General features: G+C 44.7%; 1 protein-coding gene across 1 annotated transcript; it reads right to left on the bottom strand.

Moving 5' to 3' along the window:
* Positions 1–10,225: 10,225 nt before the first annotated feature.
* On the bottom strand, positions 10,226–12,887 carry IRF2BPL (interferon regulatory factor 2 binding protein like). The gene has a single exon (XM_065403591.1). The coding sequence runs from the start codon at positions 12,885–12,887 to the stop codon at positions 10,701–10,703; it is 2,187 nt and encodes a 728-aa protein (XP_065259663.1). The 3' UTR covers positions 10,226–10,700.
* Positions 12,888–13,121: the final 234 nt, after the last annotated feature.

The following is a 13,121-nucleotide window of genomic DNA, read 5'->3' as shown; positions in this document are numbered from 1 at the left end:
CTTGTTGATTTCACACCAAATCTCCAATTTGTTAAAGTCATTTTGAATTCTTATCCTGTCCTCCCAAGAACTTGTAACCCCATCCAGCTTGGTGTCATCTGCAAATTTTATAAGCATACTCTCCCCTCCATTATCCAAATCAATATTGAAAATACTGAATAATACCGAACCCAGGACTGATCCCTGTGGGACCCCATTAGATACGTCTTCCCAGTTTGACAATGAACCATTGATAACTACTCTTGAGTACAGTCTTTCAACCATTTTTGCACCCACCTTATAGTAATTTCATCTAGACCACATTTCCCTAGTTTGCTTATTAGAATATCATGTGGGACTGTGTCAAAAAAATTATTAAAATCAAGATATATCACATCTACTGCTTCCCCCCATCCACTAGGCCAATAACTTTGTCAAAGAAGTAAATTAGGTTGGTTTGGCATAATTTGTTCTTGAGAAATCCATACTGGCTATTCCATATAATCTCATTGTCCTCTAGGTGCTTACAAATTGATTAATAATTTGTTCCAGTATCTTTCCAGTATCAGAGTTAGGCTGACTGATCTATAATTCCCAGGGTCCTTTTTCTTCCCCTTTTTAAAGACAGGTACTATGTTTGCCCTTCTCTTGTCTTCTGGGACCTTCCCCGTCCTCCAGGAGTTCTCAAAGATAATTGCTCATGAACTCTTAAGGCCAGAAGGGACCATTGTGATCATCTGGTCTGATCTCCTGCACATCATAAGCCACAGAACCTCACCTACCCACTCCTGTACTAGACCCATGACCTCTAGCTGAAGTACCGATGTCCTCAAATCATGATCTAAAGAGTTTAAGTTACAAAAACTCCACCATTTACTCTGGTTCAAACCAGCAAGTGACCTGTGCCCCACACTGCAGAGGAAGGCGAAAACCCCGCAGGGTCTCTGCCAATCTGACCTGGGGGAAAATTCCTCCCCAACTCCAAATATGGCAGTCAATTAGATCCTGAGCATGTTGGCAAGATCCATCAGCCAGAAACCTAGGAAAGAATTCACTGTAGTTACTCATAGCCCTCCCCATCTAGTGCCCCACCTGTAGCCATTGGAGATATTTGCTACTAGCAGTCACTGATAAGCCACCTTATCAAGCTCAGCCTTGAAACCAGTTAGCTTTTTTGCCCCCACTGCTCCCCTTGGAAGGCTGTTCCAGAACTTCACGCCTCTGATGGTTAGAAACCTTTGTCTAATTTCAAGACTAAACTTGTTGATGGCCAGTTTATATCCATTTGTTCTTGTGTCAACATTGGCCCTTAACTTAAGTAACTCCTCTCCCTCCCTGGTGTCTATCCCTCTGATGTATTTATAGAGAGCAATCATATCTCCTTCTCAGCCTTTGGTTAGGCTAAACAAGCCAAGCTTCTTAAGCCTCCTCTTGTAAGGTAGGTTCTCCATTCCTCTGATGATCCTAGTACACCTTCTCTGCACCTGTTCCAGTTTGAATTCATCTTTCTGAAACATAAGAGCCTACCACTGCACATAGTATTCCAGAGGAGGTCTCACCAGTGCCTGTATAATGGTACTAACACTCCCCTATCTCTACTGGAAATACCTCGACTGATTCATCCTAGGATTGCATTAGCCTTTATCACAGCTGCATCACATCAGTGGCTCATAGTCATCCTGTGATCAACCAATATACCCAGGTCTTTCTCTTCCTCTGTTGCCTCCTGCTGATATATCCCTACCCCATTTTATAGCAAAAATTCTTTTTGTTAGTCCCTAAGTGCATGACCTTACACTTTGCAGCATTACATTTCATCCCATTTCTATTAGTCCAGTTTCAAGGTCATCCAAATCTTCTTGCATGATATTCCAGTCCTCCTCCGTATTGGCAACCTACCTCCCAACTTTGTGTCATCTGCAAATTTTATTACCTCACACCCACTTTTTGTGCCAAGATCATTAACAAAAATGTTAAATAAGATTGGTCCCAAGACAGTTCCCTGCGGAACTCCACTAGTAACTTCCCTCCAGGCTGACAGTTCATCTGTCAGTATGACCCATTGTAGTCTCCCTTTTAACCAGATCTTTACCCACTTTTCAATTCTCATATTAATCCCTATCTTCTCCAATTTAATGAATAATTTCCCATGTGGAACTGTATCAAATGCCTTTCTGGAATCCAGGTATATTAGATCTACGGCATTTCGTTTGTTTAGAAAATCTGTTATCTTTTCAATGAATAGGGTGACCAGACAGCATATGTGAAAAATAGGGACGGGGGTAGGGGGTAATAGGAGCCTATATAAGAAAAAGACCCAAAAATAGGGACTGTCCCTATAAAATCGGGACATCTAGTCACCCTATCAAAGAAAGAAATCAGGGTTGGTCTGTGGCAATCTACCTTTTGTAAAACCTTGTTGTATTTTATCCCAATTATTGTTAACCTCTATGTCCTTAACTACTTTCTCTTTCAAAATTTGTTCTAAAACCTTGTGTGCAATTGAGGTCAAACTAATGGGCCTGAAGTTTCCTGGATTACTTTTTTCCCTCCTTTCTTACAACCCCTAAATTTATGGATTCATTTAAAAATCCTTGATAGTGGGCTTGCAATTTTATGTGCCAGTTCCTTTAATATTCCTGGATGGAGATTATCCGGGTCCCTTGATTTGGTCCCATTAAGCTGTTTGAATTTGACTTCCACCTCAGATGTGGTAATTTCTACTTCCATTTCCTCATTCCCATTAGCCACCCTGCCACTATCCCTAAACTCCTCACTACCCTTATTAAAAACTGAAGCAAAGTATTCATTTAGGTGTTGGGCCATGCCTAGATTATCTTTAATCTCAACCCCATCCTCAATGCTTAGCAGTTCCACTCCTTTTCGTTTTCTTTTTATTTATATGGTTAAAGAACCTTTTACTATTGATTTGAATTTCCTTCGCAAAGTCCATCTCTGCTTGGCTTTTGGCAGTTCTTATTTGTCTATACTGTAGCGTTTCAGTATAGACAGTACCTATGCCAACAGGAGGGATTCTCCCATTGGCACAGGTAATCCACCTCCCCAAGAGGCAATAGTTAGGTTGACGAAAGAATTTTTCATACCCCGACCAACATTGTTACACCAACACAATTGTCTAGTGTAGGTAGATCAGACCTTTCTTACTGCCAAGCATTAGCTTTCCTTGCTGATCCATCCCTTCTTCCATTCCCTGCAGGCTTTCTGCTTTCTCTTAGGCCTGGTTTACGGTAGGAAATTAGGTCGGTTTAACTACATTGGTCAGGGTGTGAAAAATCCACACCCCTGAGGGCTATAGTTAAGCCAACCTAAGTCCCCGTGTAGACAGCGCTAGGTCGACGGAAGAATATCTCTATCAACCTAGGTACTGCCTCTCGGGGAGGTGGATTACATACATTGCCAGGAGACTCCTGCCTGTCAGCGTAGGTACTGTCTACACTGAAGTACTACAGTGACACAGCTGTGCCACTGTAGCATTTTAAGTGTAGACGAGCCCTTAATAACTGCTTAAGATGCTTGTTCATCCAGTTTGGTCTGCAAACCTTGCCTAAGAATTTTTTCCCCTTGCTTGGGATACAGGGTTCAGATACGTTCTGCAATTTTGATTTAAAGTAATCTCAAGCCTTCTCCACATTCAGATTCTTGAGTGCTTCAGTCCAGTCCACTTCCCTAACTACTTCCCTTAATTTTTTAAAGTTTGCCCTTTTGAAATCAAGGATTCCTCGTTGCAGACCTATTCAGTATTTTTCAAGGTATTGAAGTTAGGCTGACTGGTTCATAATTCCCCATGTCCTTTTTCTTCCCCTTTTTAGAGATAGGTACTATATTTGCCCTTCTTTAGTCTTCTCGGACCTCACCTGTCCTCCAGGAGCTCTCAACAATAATTGCTAACAGTTCTGAGATTACTTCAGCTAGTATGCTAGGATGAATTTCATCAGGCTCTGCCCACTTGAATATATCTAATTTATCCAAATATATTTGAATCTGTTCTTTTCCTATTTTGGCTTGCATTCCTTCGCCCTTTGTTAACATTAATTGTGTTGAGATGAGAGTGCCTTAGACAGATTTTGATCATAACAATTTAAAGCAGCCCTCCTGCCTTTGATTTGAATGTACTAAGCTCTTACTGCAGCCAAAGGGAGAGCTCCTATCCTCTGACACATACACACGCTATCCTTCACCCCAGTCCTTGGTGTATTGCATCAGCAAGAACTGCAGCAGACTCTAGCCTTGAAACCATTTGCATGAAGGACACTGGAAGGAAGCAAACAGCCTGGCATTGTAAAGCAGTGCAAGCATTTCAGACTTTTGTGGTTATTACACAGGTTTCCTTATTCCTACCCAGGAGGGAGGGGGATCAGTAGTTGGAGCAGTAATCAAAGGACACAGTACCTGACCTTGGCTAAATCACTTAGATTACCCCTGTGGAAAATGGGTAAACTAACACAGAGTGGGTATATCCTTGCTTCCTTGGTGTTGCGATCCTTAATTAGTATTAGTAAAGCATTGAGAACAGTGCATGAAAGGGCCTTGTGTATAGCAGGGCAAAATATTAGTATTACCTCAGTGAGAAGCCTCTATGCTGGCCCCTAAACCCCACTGGGGTCACCCTCCTCATGGCATTTGGGCTTCAGTACTCCAAGACCAGAGGTAGTACACACACTAAACTAGAAGGCAGCTGGCACAGTCAAAGTCAGGCTGCTTAAGTGGTTGTTTGCCCAAAAAGACTGAGGAAATACTGCCCTAAGCTTCCACCATGGCTGCTTTCTCTGCACATTCCTCCTGTGATTCTGATTATTACCCAGCGTGCAGATAACCCTGAGTCAAGGCTTTGGAATGAGCGTAGCTGCCAGGAGCTGCATGCTCTGAGTGGAGAGTTACAGTTTAAGCCAAGGTGAAGCTCTTTCCCTCCAGCCAGCTGTACCCTGCCTTCCTCTGCTTCATATAGCCACCCCTTCACCTACTTGCAGAAAAGGAGATTTAAACTCCTTCATTCCAAAGAGCACACACAGGGATCAGTCCCATTGAGAATCTCTCAACCTAACAGTAATCCTGAGTTTAGCCTCTACTAATAAATCCCATCCCCATCCCCACCAATCTGCTTCCATGCAAATCCACTTGTAGGTTACTTGAACAATAGCAAAACTGTAATCAGCCCTCCCCTCTGGCAGCCTGCAGGGAGGGAGGGGAGGAGGATGATGACAGTGGGGAATTCTGCTCGGCTCCTTGAAGCTGCACAGACATGTTTCACATCCCCCATTCCAATCCTTTCTGCGGGGGGGGGGGGAGGGGGGAGTGTCACATGACTGTCTAGTCCGGGGCCCAGTCAACTGGAGTTAATTCCATCTGTGTTCACATGCCATGGCATTCCAGTGCCGCCTCTCCCAGGGTTTTGCCTCTGCAAAGCAGCCAAGAACAGAGCTGCTGCTGCAGCAAGAAACTGGGGTGGGGTTTCCAGCCTGAACCTTTATTCACAGCGGAGCTAAACAAAGCAAAGTTCCTTTCTCTTTAGCAAGAAAATAAACCAGCCTTTGAGTTAGCCAATCCCTCTAACAGCTCCAGGTATTTACTCACAGAATGTTCATAGCTGGGGAAAACACAGCTTTTGCTCTAGCTCTCTTTAAGTGAGGGAAACAATGGGAAAAAACAGATCAGAACAGGAGAGGAATAGTTATTTTCCTTCCAAGAAACCATTCTTCACCTAACAGAGAGAGTAGCAGCAAACAACTTTTTGAGCTTTCTTGGTGAAGGGGCATAAAACCAACAGAGAATGTGTTTTAGCTACATTTGGCTTGAAGAGGAAGGGGGAAGGGTTCTGATCTGATACCAACTCAGCTGAAATGTAAGAAGCCTGACCCTCCTCACCCTTACCCCTACCCCCACCTCCTTCAAATAACCTTAGAAGGGCGCAATGGGAAGGCAATCCACACAGCAGCAGGAGGAATGCAATATCACCCAGTCAGCAGGCTTCTGTGTGTGTATAAGACACTCACATTTCTTTGGCTGCTGCAGCCACCATCAGCAAAAGAAAGAAATCAAACAAGCTCCATTTCAAAAAGGCACGAAGCTAGCTGGACTGTACAATATACTTACCTTTAAACTAGCTGCCCCCGTGTAATTTAGCCTGTTCAACCTGTCTGAAAATCATCTTGGACAGGCTTGTAGCAAGAGTCCCCCTCTACACCACCTCCTCCACTTATCTAACTGAGCCCCTTTGCTTTTCTCTCTCTGTGGGCAGGTTGTTTTTGTTTTTAATTCCGTGGATGGCTGACAGGGCGTGGTGGGTTTGCTATCAGAAATTTTAAATAACATATAATCTCTCATTATTCTTTTAATGGGGGTAAAAAACCATGTTCACCAAGAGAGAGTTTGATTCCTGCAAAACCCTTCTTGGAGGGTAAGGAATGTGGTTTTAGGCTGTACTGTAACATTCTCATGTCAAACACGTGTAGAGAAACACACTTTCCTCTGAGAAGAATAGTTGTGAAACAGCCTCACTATAGACATGCATTTTTAATTTTAAAGACAAACAGAGAAAAAATCATGTCTGCAATTGTTTTCATATTACAATGCAGACAGATCCATTCCCTCCAAATGTTCTTTTTATTAGCAATTCCAAATGCAAGGGTTGAATTATAGAATGAAATCTCATTATAAAATGTCCAAAGACCTTGAAAACAATCCCAATATCCTTATGCAATTTATACCAACACTGATAATATTTTAAAATATGTATTTTCCCTTTTATTTTGGAGGGTTTAGTCACATCCTCTCCTCCTCCAGGGAATGAATATTAGGGAATATGTGCAGTGTTTTTTGGTAGAAGATGCATGCTGTAATGGGTTCTGATGGCTGAAAGCCAAGGGGGAAGCTGTTCTACTTCAAGAATAGCCTTATAAGAGTCAGCATTACATTGACAGTTCAATAGTCTACTGAAAATTTACAGGATGTGTCACTTTGGCACAGAGAGAGGCTGCTAAGGCACAACATAAACCAACCTACTATGAATGGAGAATGGCTGCATACCAGCAAAAAGAAAATGGCAAGAACTGCAAACCAACCAATACATAGTAGTACAGTTGTGAATCTCAGATCTCCAAAGAGACAAAGCCCTTTCCTTGAGGTGAAGAAAAATTCTGCTTAGTTATAAGACATCTAAAGAAGTAAAGACAACCTCTATCCAATGACTACTACACGTTTTCAAAGGTATGTTGGCAGCCAGTCTGAGTTTAAAGAGACTGTCATTTCAAAACAAAGGCACACATGACCAGTTTGGGGCTAAAATGTTGAGTGAAGCTGGGATCATGTTTGTGTGCATAACACTGCTAAAAAAAAATCACCACAAAGATAAAAAAGATTTGTTTTAAATAAGACTTGCCAAGGTTGCTAAGATCACAGCTCCTAATCAAACTGTGCAACATTTTCAACATATAGAACCCATCCCCTTTGCTACAATTGTGTTAAGTTTTGTTCAAACATATAAATCTCTAGCTAAGAAAGAGCTACCAAGTTTTTAAAAAATATCCCCGGCCATGCTTATTCTGCCCCATTTCTTAGCAACTAAAGGTCCAAAGCTGCTTAAGGAAATGGCCAAAATAATCTATTCTTGAAAAGCTGTTTGCAAAAAAGTTTAAATATTTCCCCCTTTAAATAAAAAAAGAGAGATAAGAAAAATGAAAACCTGGAGAAATAAATGAGTACATAATATTATGAATAAAACCTAATCTTTGCTGAAATTTGTAACTGACAAATCCTAAGGGGAAAATGACACTAAAAATATATATAAATCAACTGAATCTCTGTAACTGAACCCCCCCAAAAAGATTACAGCTTGTTTGTCAGCTGTGGACATCTTCAAAAAGAAAAAAGCTGATGGAGTGGGATCAAAGAAACGCTGGCTGATATGCCCAGACTGGCTGCTTAATGGGTCACAGTAAAAGAAAAGGTCATATGGTTACAAAAAAACCCCTCCATACAACAAATGCCTTCTAGCTATGGTTAACTTTAATTAACTGCAGTATTACAATTCAGTTCAAGCTTATTTTCCATACATGTCTACTGTCTCTCACCTTTCTCTTGTCTGCTAAAAATCAGATTGGCAGTCCTTGAAAACTGATTGTTATTTTAAAAAATACTAAATAACAACAAAAGCTTTTGGAGAATACTTAGCTATAGTTCCTTTCAATTACCTAAATCCACCAAAACAGAGCTTTCTATAATTAATGACTGATTGCAGTATTACAAAGATTGCTCTACTTATATATTCATTTAAATCAGCATATTCAAGTTTTTATGACATGGTTAAATGCTGGATCGCCAGCAGTGTTTTCTGTTTTAATGGTGGTTACAATCCACACATTACTATGACTTTATTCTTATTACGTGTTAAACTGAAACTTCATGCATTTGCAGTAGGTAAAGACCTTGTTGGATAGTTAATAAAACATCATTTTAATCCCGCTATCTCTGACTGGGGAATAAAATCCTATGTGGTAGCTCCATGTTCAAAAATATACACTTAAAAATACTATCAATATAAATCCACACTTTTTAAAAATGTGTAGTTTGTATTCAATAATTAACTCAGAACCTTCTGTTGTGCATTATTAGCCCAAGTTAATTACCTCAGAGGAATAAGTTATGAGATTCATAAGCAACAATACAACAGTTGGCAGAAGATTAAAAAAATACAAGGTCATTCTCTTAAAACATGAGTATAATCATACCAAGGGATGAGTCTCAAAGCAGGTAGGAAAGGAAACCACAAAGTAGCTGTAGCTACAAAAAAGATTAAGGATGCATAATGCACACAAAAAGACCATAGGCTTAAGGCTTCCACCATTTCATTTATCACTTCTACCAGGAATAGAAACCAAGTTTATTATTAGCAGCAACCAGATACAAGGCCAAATGCCAACTAGACTTTTAAAAGTGCCTCTTCATATCATAAGTGTTTTTTTACAGGGTCCCCAACGTTCAGTGATACCCGCTGCTCACAACCTATGACACAATGCCCTAGGGACACCTCTCTGTTCTGTTAATGATACTGCAAAGGGACTTATGCTGATGTTTTTGTTTAAGGTTTTCTATCCTTCCTCCCATTTGCCTCACAAAGAGGACAAAGTTCACACTAGGTTTGTTTGCATTTTCTAGCCAGTAAGAGGCCTGTGTATTTACTTTGTCTGTTGACCACCTAATAGGTATTCCAATGTCCCACCCCCTCATCTCCAGAAAATGCAAATATCACTTTAAAAAGTTAATAAGATGAACAATCACATTTGCCCATTGCCAGTAAGAATAGATTTTAATGCAGTGCAGTTAGTAATCATTCTCCACCTGAGGGGAGGAGGGGACATCACAAACCCTGAACTGCCTACCAACTTAGTTTTCATCAAATGTTCATCAAAACAAAATAAAAATCCAGTTAACAGAGGCATTAGCTATACTCAAGTGCAGCACAAACTGCATAAATTGTTAGCTGTCCTTTTTGTGCTGAGCTCAATTACATAGTTGTGTATTATCCAGAGTCCATTATCATTGCCAAGCTTCAATGAACACTTTTTAAATTGACTAAAGTTATTAGCCACAATGCTGGACTTTTGCATAAAAGAGGGTTGAATTTTTCTAAGATTTCAGTCCTTGTTAAATTGTACATGCAAAGGATGCATGTAGTGTAAAAAACACTTTGCAGCTGGAAAGCTTTAGGGGGGAAATGAGATGCAGAAACAGTAAACAGAAAATGCTTAGTCAGCAACTGTTACTGCAACATTAAAGGTGAAATGTAAATAGGCACAGAGCCAAGATCTAGATAGGTTTGATAACATCATCATACATATATGCAAGTGTGTGTACAAATGCCACAATTATCAGAATGAATGCAAGCTTTTGGATTAACAGACTTTTTAAAAGGCAACATGTTTTGCATCTGTTGCCCAAGCTCTGAGAAAAATAAAACTTGCTACTCAAGAAGTATTAATATCAATTGAATTTATTACAATTTACTAAGCTCCAAGGCACATTACAGTGTTCTGTTAACTACAGAAATGTATAAAGGACAAACAGAGCATGTTTTCCATGTACAGCATTTTGCTCTACTGTTCAAAAGCATCCGTGCATCAATAAAGCAAAAACAAAAAACACATGAAGATTAAAAACGTTCAGATCAATAGAAACAAACTGAAACATTTTCCTTACAAACTTGCAACAAAAAACATCCCCCAAACCACCCCCACCGTTTGCAAACAAAAAACAAACAAAAAAAAATAAAGTGAAAGACTAACACTCGGGGCTCGTAAAACATAAGCTGTCACCATTTTTGTAGCAATTTTTTTTAGGCATCAACACTGGCCTTGGCAAAAAAAATTTTTTTTTTGTATTTTTTGTGTTTTTTCTTTTTTCAGGAAGTGCATACATTTACAAAAATACACACCAGCAGCAGGTAATTGCTAAGGGCTATTAACTTTGTACCTAGCCAACACACTGCCAAAGAAATGAGAACAGGTATTATGTAGTAACCAAACAATAGTATATTCTGTTTAACAAAAACCAGCTCTATCCTTCAAATGAAGAAGAGTACATACCTTTGTTTCAAAATATAGAAACATACGACGAAAATAATGTCTATACATAAGACTAACTTTTGCAGTTTGTTATATTCACAATTCTACATCTTCAGGAAGCTGAAGGAGTTTGATTTCCTATCTTTAAGGGTCTCTCTCCTTTTTCACTTTAACGTCCCCAGCTAAAATGGTAGCGATCTCGCCCTGCATAAATGCCCAAGGCACATTGGAACCTACTAGGGGGCATTTCTCTCCACTTGGGCAATAGACCTCGCCAGTTGCCCCTTGGGCCTTGATGCTCTCTCTGGAACAAGGGAAGCAGAACTTGTGGCTGGGCACAGATGGGCACTGAACAAAGTGGGTGTCCTCCAAGCGTTCGTGGCAAATGGTGCAGCACAGGGGCCCGCTATTGGCCATGGGGGAATCTGGAATGTTTTGGGGGTGCACTTGGTCCATACCAGGGTGGGCATTGGGGGGAGGCGGGGCCACCTGCAGGTTCATGTCCCCGTTGCGGGAAGCCAAGCGACGCTGGCCCGGCACCGAGGCCGGGGACACCGGGCTGCTGCTATTCCTGCGGGTGGAAGTGGTGGAGTGAACCGAGCTGCCATCCTTGGGCGAGTGGGCATTGCCCAGTGTGTCGGCCACCGACATGAGCGCGGCCATGGGGGACTGTCCGTTTTGAGGGGCCGACTCGGGCGGGGTGGTCCGGTTGGAGTGAGGCCCCAGAGGCGGCGGGGGTGGGGGCCCCCCTCCGTGCACCGCCCCGAAGCCCCCAGCCGACATGGTGAGTTTAAGTGCTTCGCTCTGGCTGGCCATCCACTGCTGCCGCTGCTGCTCGTCACTCAGCTTCAGGGCCCCCTCGGCCGAGTCAGAGGGCTCCGGGGACGCCTTCCTTTTGCGCATTCCCCCGCCGCCACCGCCTCCCCCGGGGCCCCTGGAAGCGGCCCCGGCCCCCTGCGCCCCGCCAACTCCGGCTCCCCCCCGGGGCAGGCTCACCAGGGCAGTGGGGAGCATGGGGCAGCTAGCGTCCAGGTAGGGCTGGGGCAGCATGTCCGCGCCCACCAGCTCCTTGAAGAAACGCACAGACTCAGGCAGCAGGTCGCCCAGGAGCCGCCAGTCGCCGGAGCCGTGTTTCTTCTCGTACTCCAGGTACTTGAAGCCGGAGGAGAGGCCGCGGCCAAAGTCCTTCATGCAGTCCTGGTACATCTGCTTGGCCACCCCCGAGGCGCTGGAGAAGACAGTGCCTGAGCCGCTCGGGTACTCAATGAAGAGCTTCAGCTCATAGTCCATGCCGGGCTTAGAGACTGCATCGAAGGCGAAGACGCGGCCGAGAAGTGCATGGTCCTTCTTAAAGCGGACCTCGTAGGGGGTGCAGCCGGCCAGGGTAAGCAGCGTGTCCCGCACGATCTTGGGCTTGCTGGCCCACTCCTCGGCCCGGTTCCGCAGACTCTCGCTCAACTCGGCCAGCGCCTCCGCGTTGCGCTGCTTCTCCTTTAGCTCCCGCTCCTGATCGCTGCTGGACACCGAACCTGGTCGCTTGCCGCAGGCCTCGGAGGACGAGCCGCTGCCACCCCCACCGCCACATGTGCCCCCTTGGGAAGAGGCGGAGGAAGCTGGGGGTCCCCCGCCGCGGCCGCTCAGCCCCCCGTGCGGCGGAGGTAGCGCCACGCCAGAAGCTGTGGGGCCGTTGAGTAAAGTCTGTGGAAGCAGGTTGGGCGGCACGTTCATTTGGGCCCCGCCAGCCCCCGGGGGGAGGCCGGGCACGAGGCCCCCGTGTGCCCCGCGGCGGGAGGACGAGGAAGAGGATGATGAGTTGGGGCTCTGGCGGTTCAACTCCGGGGGGCCGTCCTCAGGCGGCTTAGGGAAACCATTGGGGCCGCCCAGCCCGTTGGGCAGGCGGGCAGCGTGGCTGCTGCCCAGGCTTCCCGGGGGCGGCGGATATTCAAAGCGGCTGCGCTGCTCAGCTGTACTGAGTCCGTAGCGGTCCAGGCTGGACTGGGGAAGCCCGGCAGAAGCTGCTTTGGAGGAGGCGTCCACATGGTTGAGCTGCTGTTGGGCCGCCGCGGCCGCTTCTTTGGCTGAGAGCGGCACAGCCTTGACCCCGACAGGAGGCGGGGGGCCTGGGGAACGGCCGTCCTGGAAGCAGCCATGCGCCCTCTTCAGCTGCCGAGCCGTCTCGATCACAAATTCTATGCGGTCCGCACCCTCGTAGTTCACGCAGCCCCGGCACACGGGCTCAGTGAAGTCCCAGATCATGGCCCAGGGCATGCGGGGTAGGTCGCACAGGTAGCATGACTGTCTCCGAGACGAGGACACCTGCGCAGCGGACATGGTGGAGCTGGCTGCTGGAGCTGCCTGCTGTTGCGGAAGGGGTGGGGGTGGAAGAGGGGTATAGCTGCGTCTACCACCCCCTACTGGTACTGAAGAGGGGGGCTCTCAGACCTGGTGCTATTGCTCCTTTGGGCAGGGGTCGCCTAGTTTTTCACTCACTGTGGCTGCTGGACGGGGCTTCTTCTACCTGGTGCTGACACTGTTGCCCCTGGGGTGGGGGTTCGCTTTTACTGT

This window comes from Emys orbicularis, chromosome 4, assembly GCF_028017835.1.
Source record: "Emys orbicularis isolate rEmyOrb1 chromosome 4, rEmyOrb1.hap1, whole genome shotgun sequence".
NCBI lineage: Eukaryota > Metazoa > Chordata > Testudines > Emydidae > Emys > Emys orbicularis.
The sequence above is the reverse complement of the archived record's forward strand: the minus strand, read 5'-3'. Positions and strand labels throughout refer to the sequence as shown.